This window comes from Diabrotica undecimpunctata, chromosome 3 (assembly GCF_040954645.1).
Source record: "Diabrotica undecimpunctata isolate CICGRU chromosome 3, icDiaUnde3, whole genome shotgun sequence".
Taxonomy (NCBI): Eukaryota; Metazoa; Arthropoda; class Insecta; order Coleoptera; family Chrysomelidae; genus Diabrotica; species Diabrotica undecimpunctata.
This window is the reverse complement of record NC_092805.1, coordinates 142,246,420-142,260,248: the sequence shown is the minus strand read 5'-3', so window position 1 is coordinate 142,260,248 and position 13,829 is coordinate 142,246,420. Positions and strand designations below refer to the sequence as shown.

Sequence of the window (13,829 nt, the reverse complement as noted above, 5' to 3'; positions counted from 1 at the left end):
TATGTAACTTAGACATGCCACAACAAAACAGTTTCAGAACAATATTATTATTATTGGATCATGCGCAAACGTCATTTTTAAAAATTGCTTCTGTTTTTTTTTTCGCACCTAATTATTATGACAAGTGCCAAGTTAAAAAGTATCTTAGGCAGTAACATTAGAAAAGCTCCTGGTCTGGATAAAATAACACCCAAGATGATGAAGGAACTACAAGATAAAGGAATCATACTGATTACTCTCATCTTCAATGCTATTCTACGATTAAACTACTGGCCAAAGCTCTTTAAAACAGCTGAAATATTACTAATCCCAAAAGCAGGAAAAAATCCAGACGAGGTTTCATCATATAGGCCAATAAGCCTAATACCAGTCGTATCCAAAATGGTTGAAAGGTTACTGTTACAAAAAATTAACTCAGATCCCAATACGGAGAAACGGATACCCAACCACCAATTTGGCTTTCGACAAAAAAAAACTCGACAGTACAGCAGTTTCATAGAATAGTACACACCATAAATTCTGCAATGGAAAGCAAACACTACTGCACAGCAGCTTTTCTAGATGTTAGTCAAGCCTTTAATAAGGGTTTTGGTTTGGCACACAGGCCTGCTTTTCAAAATCAAGAAATATTTACCCATCACGTAACTGAAACTGTTAAAATCCTATCTGAGTGGGAGAGAATTCCGAACAAGAGTGAATGAAAGTAATTCCAATAATTTTCCTATAAAATCTGGTGTTCCACAGGGTAGCATTCTTGGACCAATATTATATGTGCTATACACAGCAGATCAACCCTCCACTAATGAAACCATCACTGGCACGTTTGCAGATGATGCTGTCATCCTTGCAGCCGACGAAAATCCAATTATAGCATCTAACATTCTACAGGTGCAACTGAATGAAATCGAGACATGGTCTTACAAGTGGAGAATTAAAATGAATGAAACAAAATCAGTCCAAGTGACTTTTACCTTGAGAAGAGACCCGTGTCCCCCAGTTTCACTTAATAATATCCAACTTCCCCAATCCTCTAGCACTAAATACCTAGGAATACATCTTGACTCAAAACTCACCTGGAAAGAACATGTTCTTAAGAAGCGGAAACAAATTGACCTAAGAATGAAAGATCTAAACTGGTTAGTAGGCAGGAAATCGAAACTGAGCTTTGAAAACAAAATCTTTGTATACAAAACCGTCATAAAACCTATCTGGACATATGGAATCCAACTCTGGGGATGTGCGAGAAAGTCAAACACAGCCATAATTCAAAGATGCCAATCAAAAATACTCCGAACGATAGCTGATGCACCTTGGTATGTGTCAAACCTAACACTTCACGAAGACCTAAGAATCCCGTTCGTACAGGATGTAATTACTAAATACAACACGAAGCACCATGAAGCACTGGAATCACATAGTAACCCCTTACTCCAACCTCTGCTAGAACACCAAGCCAATCCTCCTCCTAAGTGCCTTCTCTTAGGAGAAATACCAAATTGATAATTTATTATTGCTGGTTCCAGTACGGTAACCGACCGTAATGCCGCCAATTGGTTTATTATGTATCTTCCATTTATGGAAATATGGAATATTCCGTACTTTATGTAAATGTTTTCACTTCCAACACTACTGAATATTCCTACACCAGACGTTTCTGCATTTTTAGACCCATCTGTGTACCAGGCGTAACTCGTCACCCTGGGTTGTGTGTTTCTTTTGTTTGGGCTCTATATTAAATGACATCAGTCAAGAAATACAAGAAAGGATTCTTAAAAGCAATAAGCACTTTTATACACATACTTAATGAAAAATAAATTACTAACTCGTGAGTCTAAGCTCATAATCTGCATAACAGTTATTAGACCAGGTCACGTATGGATGCGAAACGTGGAATCTCTTAATCACTGATCAATATTAATTGAGAATGATCGCAATAATATTTGATCGCAAAATATTTAGAAAGATATTTGGTTCGTAGAGAATTAAACTGAACCATGAGCTGGAACAATTAATACAGAGCGCAGGATTTGTAAGTCACTTAAAATAAAGTGGCTTGGTCATTTAGAAATATTGTCACAGAATCTAACGGTAAAAGTAATCAAGAAATGGAAGCCCCAAAGAAATAGAACAGAAGAAAGGCCTCGTAAAAGGTGGATAGACGATGTAGAGGAGGACCTTAAAACCATGACTATCAGCCAGAGAAGGAAAGTAATCGACAGGGCAGAGTAGAAGAACATTATTAAGCTGGCCAAAACTTATTATTTTATCTCTTATACAGAAAGATGAGAGTTACGTTTGTAGTACTAAAATTTTCGACATCTACTCATCGCTTTCTCATGTAATCACCAAACACGAATAATTGTTGATAAAGGAAAGAAGAAGAAAGGAACAAATAAAATTATTATGATTACTTTATATTATTCAATATCTATATTATATGTTATTCAATATGTGTATAATTTGTCGAAAAAACAGAAAAGTTAGTTCGTCACAACATTTTATTAGTGAACTGTATTTTTAAGCGTTAATTTTAATAAAATTCTTAACAATAGCTATTTTCAGAAAACATAAAATGAACATAAAAGAGTTATTTCGCTGTTAGCTAGAAGCGGTGGTTATTTATAGTTTTGCTTTCTTTCCCTCCTGCGGTGACCTGTAGTCCGACTAACGTTGAGTAATCCTTTCAAAACTTAATTAAGACCCATCATACTTAATTTTGAATAACTCGTAACTTCTCATTTTGTCAAAAATTATTTCGTCTCTATTAAAGTTCGTGAAACCTTCTGGCTAAGGTCTAGTGTTAGGGTTTTCCAGTGACTCAACCGCCCCTAACATGACTTAAAGACCACTTACGTAGCTAGGATGACGGCTCAACGTGCCTTTCGCAGCACGGTGGCGGCTCAATTAAATTAGGCATTGAAAAATTTTGGTGTCAGTTCCGGGAATCGAATGCGGAACCTCTAGCTTTTTAAGCCAGTACATTGTCATTGAGCTACAGCCGTCCCTCATTCAAATATTGGTGTTTAGTTAAAATTATATATTACGGTTGTTAAAAAACCGTAGTGCAACTATAATTTTTGATAATATGCAAGTAAAAATAAAATTGTGCACAGTGACTTTCTCCTGTTCTCGATATGGAAGAATATAGCAAAAAAACAGACAAGAAGGATGCTCCTACCGACTCAGATATTTACTGTGTACTGTTTTATTTGTTTAAGCTATGATTTGATTTGTTCTTTTAATTATATCTGGCAAGTTTTATAAAGCAATGAAATTTATTATTTATAATCTTCAATAAGTTTGTAAGTCTATTATCTGTAAATATTAATAAAGAAAATTAAAATTAAACATTTTATTTTTTCTAAAACAGAAGAGATGTCAGATGTCATAGGTAATATTGCTTAAGTAGGAGTTTTGATAGTAGAGAAATGACAATATAATTTGATATAATTATAATAGTAATGTAAATATTAATTTTAGTAATACTCAACAAATTAAACATTAAGTATATTGTATTGTCTATCTTGCGAGTATATTCCTAAAACATGTTCTATACTGCTAGCGACCTCACCACGTTGTACTAATAATTTGGTGTTTTATGTATAATTGAAAATAGGATATTTTACTCTAACAGTATATAATAAAAAGAGAAAGTGTTATACTGTGTTAAGTGCATTGACACGAAGTGTATCCATCATATTTTTTTTATCTTTGTTATTCCTTTAGTAACAACAAGGAAAGCGTTATTTGCATTTGAACGCAAGTATCTGGTACCTAAAATTAAATGCGCATGCTCGCTGTCAAAAGTTTACCACACCACACGAAATACGAAAAATCCACTCGGCTTTCGGCTTTTGCTTTAGTTTGAGAAAAGCTGTCTTGGCGTGAAGTTGTTAAAATGAGTTCCGAAATAAAAGTTGGTGATTTAGTATGGTAAGACATCATAAAATTTTTTGATAAATTTCCAATACAGTATAAATAAATTTTAAATTTTTTTCTGTATTCTAGGGCAAAAATGAAAACTTTTTCGCCTTGGCCTGCTCGGGTAAGTTATTCTGCCGCCACTTATTTAATCCAACCGTTAGCTTGGTCTAATGCGCGCGTCCTTTGAAATATAAACTTAACCTAACTAATGTTTGTTTTTCAGGTTGTCCAGCCGGGTCCAAATACACCGAGCAAAACAGGAAAGAAAGACATGCACTGGGTGTATTTTTTTGGGAGCAAAAATTAGTGAGTATTTTTAGTTTTTTTTTCTTTAAAAGTCAACATCACCTGATACTACCTTAAACTCTTATGTAGTATAGATGTTTTGCTTTTGTTTACAAACAAAAACTTATTTAAAACTGTTTGATTTAAGGAGCTTTTTTAAATCTGGGGAGAGTTTTTTACTAGAGGATGAATTTAATTACAGCTGCATCCGCTTTGTATTCTGAGCTAATTGTACAGTATAAACAGAAATGTTTATTCTTGTCTCTTTATTGTATGTCCCTTAGAGACTTTATTTGCAACTTGATCATATTAGATGATTTATATAAATAGTTTATTTGCAAGAATACTCTATGATTTTTCTTTTAAACTTTAAGTGCCTTTTCCCCATTGTTTGTGATATGTAGTTTGTGTATTTATTTTTTATTGCTAGTATTATTTCAATTACTTCAGTCCTTAGGGTCAGTTTTTGTGTAAACTTCTGATAATGTTAATATGTGCTTTTTGTGTTTCAATGGTTTGGCTGTTTTAATGTTTTAATCTAAACCTATATTGTCCTATATTATATAGTTTATCATGTGAAAAAAAATCATATTTATTGTTAGCAGTGTTAATTTGTCATGCACAAAACTCCGCTACTTCATTTCAATTATTATAGAAGACATCTTTTAAATTAATAGAAAACGTATTGTAGGATAAGTTAATTAAAGAAATCATATTCATACATCCACATTTGGATATAATAGTCCAGAGAAATCATTAAAAAAAAAGTACTTTGTTCAGAACTTAGATCTGGCCATGTATCTGACAAGTTTTTTGAGTTTTATGGACTTACAATGTGCAAAAAATGTGCTTACAATGATTCTATGTGTAACATAAACAAGAGATGGAGCGAGACAGTTATCAAAAGAATTTAAAAAGAGGAAGAAACAACCACTTCCAACATTGCAATTTTTTGCTATAAAACAATTTGAATAACTTTTTGCTAGTCCCTGAGGAAAAATTATTTTTCATATTTGAAAAGCTGGTAATCTAAAAACTGCCGTCTTACGATTATTCTGAATGAAGTTAGTCCATTTATTCAAATCTCTGATATCAAAAAAAAAATATGAACTTCAAACTCAAGATATCAAATATCTCCAGTTCTTGTTGATGGATTTTGACATTTCTTTTTAAAATCTGTATGTTTTTTTACATACATTTACGAATATGCCGTTTGTTAATAAATTTAATGTTAAATTAACCTTATAACCTGTTTAAAAAATTTTTGGAAAAAAATTATATTTTTAGTATGATTTTTGTTGACAAAACAGGAATATATCATTTACTACCAATTTTCATGGTTAATTTAACATTAAATTCATGAACAAAAGGTACATTCATAATATATGAAAAAAAGTACATACTAGTTAAAAAAGAAATATCAAAATCCGTCAACAAGAACCGAAGATATAGCATCAATTTTAAAGTAACCCCACTAATACTACCAGATATTTAGACGAATCTGTTCAAAACCAATCATTGTTTTTTACCAGTCTACAATTTTTCAAATGCCGCCAATTTGGTTACTTAATTGTGTATAGTAGACAAGCTATGAATTAAAAAAAAAACTTTTTTTCAGGCAATACCTAAAAAGTTATTCTAAATGTTTATAAGCAAAATTGCAATGTTGGAAATGGTTTTTTCTAAATTCTTTTGATAGAATAACTGTCTCTCACTTATGCTATTTGTAGAATCATTGTAAGTTCATTTTTTTCTGACTTATTTTAGTGCAAAAAAAGTTTTTTGGGATACATAAACAAATTGATAAATCACTCTGAAATTTTAACACTGTCAGATCAACTTTCCATGCAATATCATGAATGTAGGTTTATTTTTACATTAGTTATTAACATTTATTGAAAATTAAGAATTCTTAGGCTTTATACAATAAATATTTATAAATAGCCATTTTAAAGCTTTTCAGTTCATTTCGTTTAAAGTTCTTTCAAAATACTTTACTTTTTACTGGTACACAAAAGTTCTTAAAATATTGCATATTTTAAATACGTTCAATAAGAATTAATTGTTACTGCGTTGTAGGTTTCTCCAGTTTCCTAGTAGTGTGAAAAACTACATATAAAGATTATTCTCATTTATGGGACAGTTTTCGATCAGTTAAAGGATTTTATATTCTCTAATTTTTGTTCCAATAGGTGCCACATCTAGATCTTTGACATAAGTTATCCAATAAAGCATTATCTCTTGCAATATCAGCTCCCATTCTTATTTTAGTTGAGCATTACATCTTGAAAATTCTTGTATCAGTTTTCTATTATTCTTAATATTAGTAGATCATAGAATCATTGATTTTCTGTCACACAACCCATTTTCTTATGTTATTCCATTTACTTTTCCTTGCCTACAAGCACCCCAACTTTTTTTAAATTGCAATACTGATCTGAGATACATTAATAACATCAATTATCATGTGAACTTACCATATTAATTGGAAGTAGTTACTGTATATTCAAATGAACTTTCTAGATACACTGTTTTGAACGCTCCATCATAAGAAAGGAATGTCCACTGTGTTACATTATGTTAACACAAATAGGAATAGACATAAGCATCTTACTTACTTGGCTTTACATGGTGTCCCCCCATACAGGGGACATCGTATTTCTACTGTTACATTATGCATACTGATGTGGCAACATGCAGCGAAAAATCCATAAAAAAACTGAGTTATTTGCTAACTCTTCAAAGCATGATTACAGGCAAAGGATTTTGAATCTTTTGTCATATTTATATCTAAAATCAAATTCCACTATTTGGAAGAATGATTTCATCGTTTAAGGACACAGAAGTGGGTGGGGAAAGACTTATGAAACTCCAGAGGTGTACACTTACTTTTATTTCAACGTTAATTGTATTTATTTATTATTATTATATATTTATATATTCTTATATTATTTACTTTTAATTTTTTTTAACTTTCGAAACAGTCTCTGGATCAGAAATCGAAACGCCAGTAAATTAAACATGTAAATAGATATATTGTGACTTATTTCCAACATACTCTCTAAAAATATAGAATGCCATAAGCAAAAAGCTACAGACAAATAATATAACTATCATTTGTATATTTGAAAATGATTTCTTTGTATAGAGATCGAAACATCAGTAAATTAAACATTTGAATAAATATATTGTGGCTTATTTCCAACATTATTCCTAAAAATACAGAACGCCACAAGCAAAAAGCTATTGAAATATAAATATCATTTGTATATTTTAACAGTCTCTTTCTATAGATATCGAAACGTCAGTAAGTTAAACATATGAATAAATATTTTGTGGCTTATTCCCCACATCCCCCTAAGAATATAGAATGCAACAAGCAAAGAGCTATAAAAAAACGGTAAATTTGCAGAAACCTTATTGATGCTAGATCCGTTACGCTAAAACGTTTAGAACGTGGCCCGTCCTTAAAAAGAGTTAACAATTAAAATTTTTTTTGACAAATTTTGAGACAATTTCCACACCACCCCAGAGGTATGCTTTGGCGCGTTACTTTTTTTAAATGGGTGTTCGCCAAGGGCTATATTGTCCCATTAAAAAAAATGAACAAAAACCTTAAACAATATAAAACAAAATAAAAATAATTTTTAATGTAACGAAACATTGTACTATTCTAATTATTTAAATACAAACGCTACACACTTACGAAACTATTAGAAAATATTATTCGCTGTCAAAATCTGAAGATGCAGTGCTGAGATCGCTGTCAATATCTTCACGTGGTGTAATAATAATAGGCTCTACAACCCTGTGTGGGTCTTGGCCTGTTCAAGAATTATTTTCCATTCCCCCCTATCTTTCGCCCTGGCTTTCCAATTTCTGACCCCTAGATTCCTCAAGTCATCTTCGACTTGAGTTTTAAATCTAGATCTTGGCCTGCCTCTCTTCCTGGTTCCTACTGGTTCTTGATATAATATCTGTCTTTGGGGGTCTCCAGGGTCCATTCTTTTACCGGACGATGTTGTATTTTTCATAGCATTAATACAACTCAAAATTGTAGCGCCTGCACCATATCCCGCTTTCTTGTACTCTTCCGTATATGTGCCTAAGTATTCTTCTTTCAAAGCGGCCTAACAGCTCTTCGTCGCTTTTTACCATGGTCCATGTCTCTGACGTGTATGTCAGGACAGGTTTAATAAGAGTTTCATATATTTTCATATAGTATCTTGGTTTTTCTGCTAATTATGTGTGATGTTAAGAGCTGCTTTAGTCCAAAGTAAGCTCTGTTTGCCAGGTATATTCTTCTCTTAATTTCTACGCTTACTAGGTTTCTGTTATTTAGTTGTGTTCCAAGATATATAAACTCCGAGACCCCTTTGAATGTGTGTGCTTCTGTCATTAGATCTTGTGGTGCCGCTATTTGTGTGCTGTTCGTGACCTTCATGTATTTTGTTTTGGATACATTGACCTGCAGTCCCATTGTCTTCGCGGCTTTTTCTAATGTTTCAAAAGCCTGTATCAGGTCTCTTTTTGTCTGTGTTACTATGTCAATGTCATCTGCGCAGGCCAATATCTGTACACTTCTATTGATGATCGTACCTCTGGTTGTTATGCCCGATTTCTCTATGGCTCTTTCTAGCGCGATCTTAAACAATGGGCACGATAGACTGTATCCCTGGCGTAATCCAGTATGTGTTTAAAAAGACCTTGACACTGTGTTTTGTACCTTGACTTTGTACTCAACTTTCGAAAGAGTTGCCTTTACCAATGTTATTAGATGCGACGGAATATCTAGTTCTGCCATGGCATTATAAAATTCGCTTCTGTCTACACTGTCATAAGCGCTTTCAAAATCTGTGAAGAGGTGGCGGGTATCGATTCCATATTCATATGTCTTTTCTAAGGTTTGCTGAGAAAGGAAAATCTGATCAATTGTTGACTTTTCTTTTCGGAATCCACATTGGTATTTGCCTATTTTTTCCTCGTATATACTAGTAAACGATCATAAAGTATATAAGCTAGTACTTTGTAAGCCGTATTTAAGAGGGTAATGCCTCGATAGTTGTCACATATTAGTGGATCCCCTTTCTTGTGAATAGGTATTATAATACCTACATTCCAACTGTCTGGGACATTCTGTCCACTTCCTTTCTTGTTTCTTCTTTCCTAAAACTGTTGTTGCTACTTCTTTCAGGATATTTTAGCACTCATTCCAGTAATTATCTATGTTTTCAACAGTACTACTCGTTTGGTCGTCTAGTTTTGGCTCTATTACAACTCTGATATTAGTATCAAGCTCCCACATACGATGTTCTTCTTTAACTATATGGCATATACATTTAGCCCATTTCTCTGGAGTTACATGGAGGATTGCTTGAATCAGAAGTTCCTTAATTTCGTTCGATTTGAACATTTTGTTATTGCTTGCTACTTCTCCTTTCACTTGCGCCTAGATAAGTTCAATCTGATTAAGTTCGCAATGAAAAGGTGCTAGACGCAGAATTTTGACACCATAATCTTTTGTCGTTTCATCCACAGCATATTTAAGATATTCAATTTTCCTTAACCACGCAATGTCAATTAGCTGAATTTTGAGCATTGATTCTTCATATGCTACCCCCATTTCTATAAGCCATTCTTGAATTCCGCTATGCCGTCGTTGGTCTAGTCTGCGTGCATTGTCCTTAACGACCACAGGTTCTAATTTTGTTAAAATTTTCTTAAAGCGCTCAAATACTTCGGAAAACATTTCTTCATGATAATCTCCTGTTTTTGTTGACTCATATTGAAGCAAACCATCATCAAGGAACCCTGTATCACTTCATATATGGGTGATGATTAAACGCCGTTCCTTTCCTGATGAAAGTTTTAATCCTGTGGACCAGCGTTCTATAAATGCTTACTTATATGTAGAATTTTCCAACTGTATGACCTTCGTTAATCATGTTTTATCCAAATAATATATTTTCCGCCAAATGCTACGAATTTTGCCTATTTCTTCTAAATATTTTTTCTCCACACAATTTCATTTTTTTCTAATAACATACTTTTTCTGTTGCGTTTTACTTATCGAAAGTTCATTTCGCGCATAGTCCTGATTAATACTCTTGCGTAAGGAGTCATCGTTTTCTAGCTCTTGAGAAATTTTTTTCAGTGTTATACTTTCACTCCGAAAATGAAATGAATGAGTTTTCCGACGTATAACATTTCTTGTCTCTTCATCCAAAACAATGTTTTTTCTACCTCTAGTTTTACTTTTTTCTTACTTTTTATTTTCCGATGTATTTTTAAGCATACGATAAATACAGCTAACGGATACTTTTGTTAAACTGCTACAAATGTCGACCGTTCGGCTAACATTTGATGCCATTTTTCTGCTGACAATTCCTTCATAAACGTTTCGTACCATTACCTTCTCTTCTGACGTTTACATTTTCGTTTTCATTTTTGGAATCAACATCAGAACTTTGCTGTTTTTTCTTGGAACAACCCCAAGTTGTCAAGTCTTTGAAAAGGAATGGGAATGAAATGTAAATTGAAAGGAAAAAATCTGTTTTTTGGTATTTTTATGACGGTCGAAGATTGCTGCGTCGAAGAATTCAGGTTTGTATGACCATAACTGCTACTTGTGAACTAGAATCGGCTACAATGTACGGCAGCTCGTGGTCAAGTCTGCTATCTTATCTCATCTCCTATAAGAAGGTTGGCAACCATCATGGCAATTCGCACTTTCGACGCCGCTGGAGATGCGTCTTCTTCCTCGACTCCTTCTACCCTATATAGGTCTGCTATAGGGAAGTACAGGTCTGCTATAGGGAAGCACAAATAAATGTATTAATTATACATTCTTTGATTTCTTATGAGAAAACGCAAATTGAACGGGTAGTTTTCGGCGTTTAAACGATGAAATCACTCTTCCAAATAGTGGAATTTTACTTTGATATATATTTTGTTTTAAATTAATGAAGTTATACTTTAACATTTAATTTCTATTTTTTTTAAGTGCATGGATTGAGAGTACTAACGTAAAGCCTTATGAAGAGTATAAGGACAAGTTTATTTCATCTAACAAATCAAGCACTACAAGTCTCTTCAAGAAGTCAATTGTCGAAATTGAAGAGTTTAGAGAAAAATTAGCAGTAAGTATTTTGTGGGGGTAAAGTATTATTTAGAGTTAGATTTTGAAGAAGATAATGTATATTATTACCTATCCCCTTTTATTTATGGGTACTAAGAAAGTGTTATATACATTATTACTCACATTGCGCAGCATTTTTAAAAAATTTTGAAATTACTGAACAGTGTTAATTTAAAATTGATAAAGACATAATAACAAATAAACTTATAATTTGTACTAAACATATATACTGCGATTATATTTACATCATACTCGTTTCTCCCATCCTAGTTTCCACTGCTTTCTATCTCGCCAGTCCTCATCCTGTAGATGCCTTTCGGTCACAGCTTGTCTGATGTCTTCCTGCCGTGTCTTTCTCGGCCATCCTTTTCTTCTCTGCTCTGGTCTCCACTCATCATTCACAATCACACAATCATTTTCTTTGGCTACCTGTCTCCTTCATATATCTTACATGTACCATCTCAAACTTCTTGGCTTCTATGGTCTCATTATTTTTGTCTTTATACCCACTCTTTTCTGTATCTTGTCATTTCTTATTTTGTCATAAAGTGTTAGCGTAGAACAACATCTCCAAAACCCCATTTCTATTGACAGTAGCTTCTTGTTTAAATATCCTGTAATTTGCCAAACCTCAGCTCCATAAGTTGTGATGTTTTAGACTATGGGCTCGTAGATTCTGATTTTTGTATTCTAATTTGGCTCACTATAACCATACTGGTTCATTTTATACAGCAGGCCTTTGTGCCAGACTCTGTCGAATGCTTTACTGACATCTAGAAAGGCGGCTGCTGTATATTTCTTTTTAATGAACCCTTTCGTGATGTATCCTGCTAGATGCAGTACCTAAGGTTTACATGAGTGTTCAGATCTGAATCAGAACTGTACTTCAGGTATTTTTCCGATTTCTTCTGATTCTTCTTTTAGCCTTGCTAGTATGAACCGCTCTGCAATTTTGCTTATTACTTGTAATAAGTTTGTGCTGGTTTTTTACACCATTATTTATTGTTCCTTTAGTCACTTATTAATCAACATTTTCAGTGTAATCAAACTTTTTTCCTATGAAGTTTATAAACCTAAATTTGCAATATGTTTAGAACAATGTAAGTTAAACGAATGATCTGTATTGTTCTAAATTATTATATTTTTTTAAAACCACATTCCACAATAATGATGGTAAAAACAATTATATGCGCGAAACGGATGCGTTTACGGTTCAAGCCGCGAAGGTAAATGGTCGAAATGCGCTCAAGTGTCTTAGATTCTATTACTGTTCCACAGCACACAATTTAGTTATTTTGTCACCTGATTCCCTTGTCCAATTCGTTTCTTAATTTCACTCTCACTAGTGCCCTCTTTAGTAATTGTATCTCCAAGGTACTTCTATTACTCGACATTCGTAATTTCACGGTAGTCTAGCACTAGATTATTTCGATGTGCTTTTCCAACAACTAGATATTCAGTATTTTCCATATTTATCATCAAACCCCATGCCTTATATTTTTCATCCAATTTTCTGATCAAATATCTCACATCATCCTCATTCTCAGCTAATATGACCTGGTAGTCAGCAAAGGGAAAAGTTTATTGTCATCTATAGATATACCAATATTATAACATGTGCGTCTCCATCATCATAGTTCGGAATTTAAATAAATTTTAAATATGGTTGGACCATTGTACAACCTTGTCCTATTCCTTTAGTAATTGTAAATTCTTCAGAAAGTTTGTTCCCAAAATTGACACTAACTGTTATATTCGTCTACATACTTGTTAACAGTGTGAATAATATATATCACTTAAAACATTCTACTTCATTGCAGGTCACAATTTACTAAGGGGTATGCTATCATAGGCTTTTTTAGATCTAAGAATATTATAAAGCTGTTTTGGGCAAAACAGGTTGTCAGTACACGACCTTACTGCACAGAATCCACTTTCCTCCTCTTCTTCCATAACTTGGTTCTCCATTCTTTATTTTATAATCGTGCCATAAAGTCTAGAAACAAAGTTCGTTACACTTAAACCCCTATAGGTGCAGCACTTCTCACCTTTTTTATAGATATTTGATATGAAGGCTGTTTTCTATTCAGGTGGCAGTTCTCCTCACAAAAAGCAATTAAACACAAAAGCGAGTAGTTGCACTGGCGAGTCCTATTGCACATCCTCATCCCAGGCATATCCTCATCCCAGGCATTAATTTTCTTACTATAAATCCTAGGCATCAATTTTTACATTCATACAAATTAAAGATTTTTTGAAGAATAAAACCGGGTCATGGAATTAGTAGAAACCATGAAGTAGAAAACCCATGTTTCACTCGCCCATGTGTTTCGCTCTAAAAACACACACTGGAGATCGAAAATCAGAGTCTACAAAACTATTATCATACTAATAGTAGACATGGGTGATGACAGAAGACAAAACGAAAGCTGGAAGTCTTCGAATGAAAAGTCCTAAGGAAGATATTTGTATCTAATAACGA

General features: G+C 33.3%; 1 protein-coding gene across 2 annotated transcripts in view; it reads left to right on the top strand.

Annotated features, from left to right (window-relative positions):
* The first annotated feature begins 3,819 nt into the window (after nt 1-3,819).
* Nucleotides 3,820-13,829, top strand: part of LOC140437484 (cytokine-like nuclear factor N-PAC) — a 115,451-nt gene continuing 105,441 nt past the window's right edge. For both annotated transcript variants that reach the window (XM_072527044.1, XM_072527043.1), the window contains exons 1-4: nt 3,820-3,933; nt 4,009-4,045; nt 4,148-4,230; nt 11,213-11,348. In XM_072527044.1, coding sequence (XP_072383145.1) covers nt 3,899-3,933; nt 4,009-4,045; nt 4,148-4,230; nt 11,213-11,348 — 291 coding nt within the window. In that variant the 5' untranslated portion in view covers nt 3,820-3,898. The remainder of the gene's footprint in view (nt 3,934-4,008; nt 4,046-4,147; nt 4,231-11,212; nt 11,349-13,829) is intronic.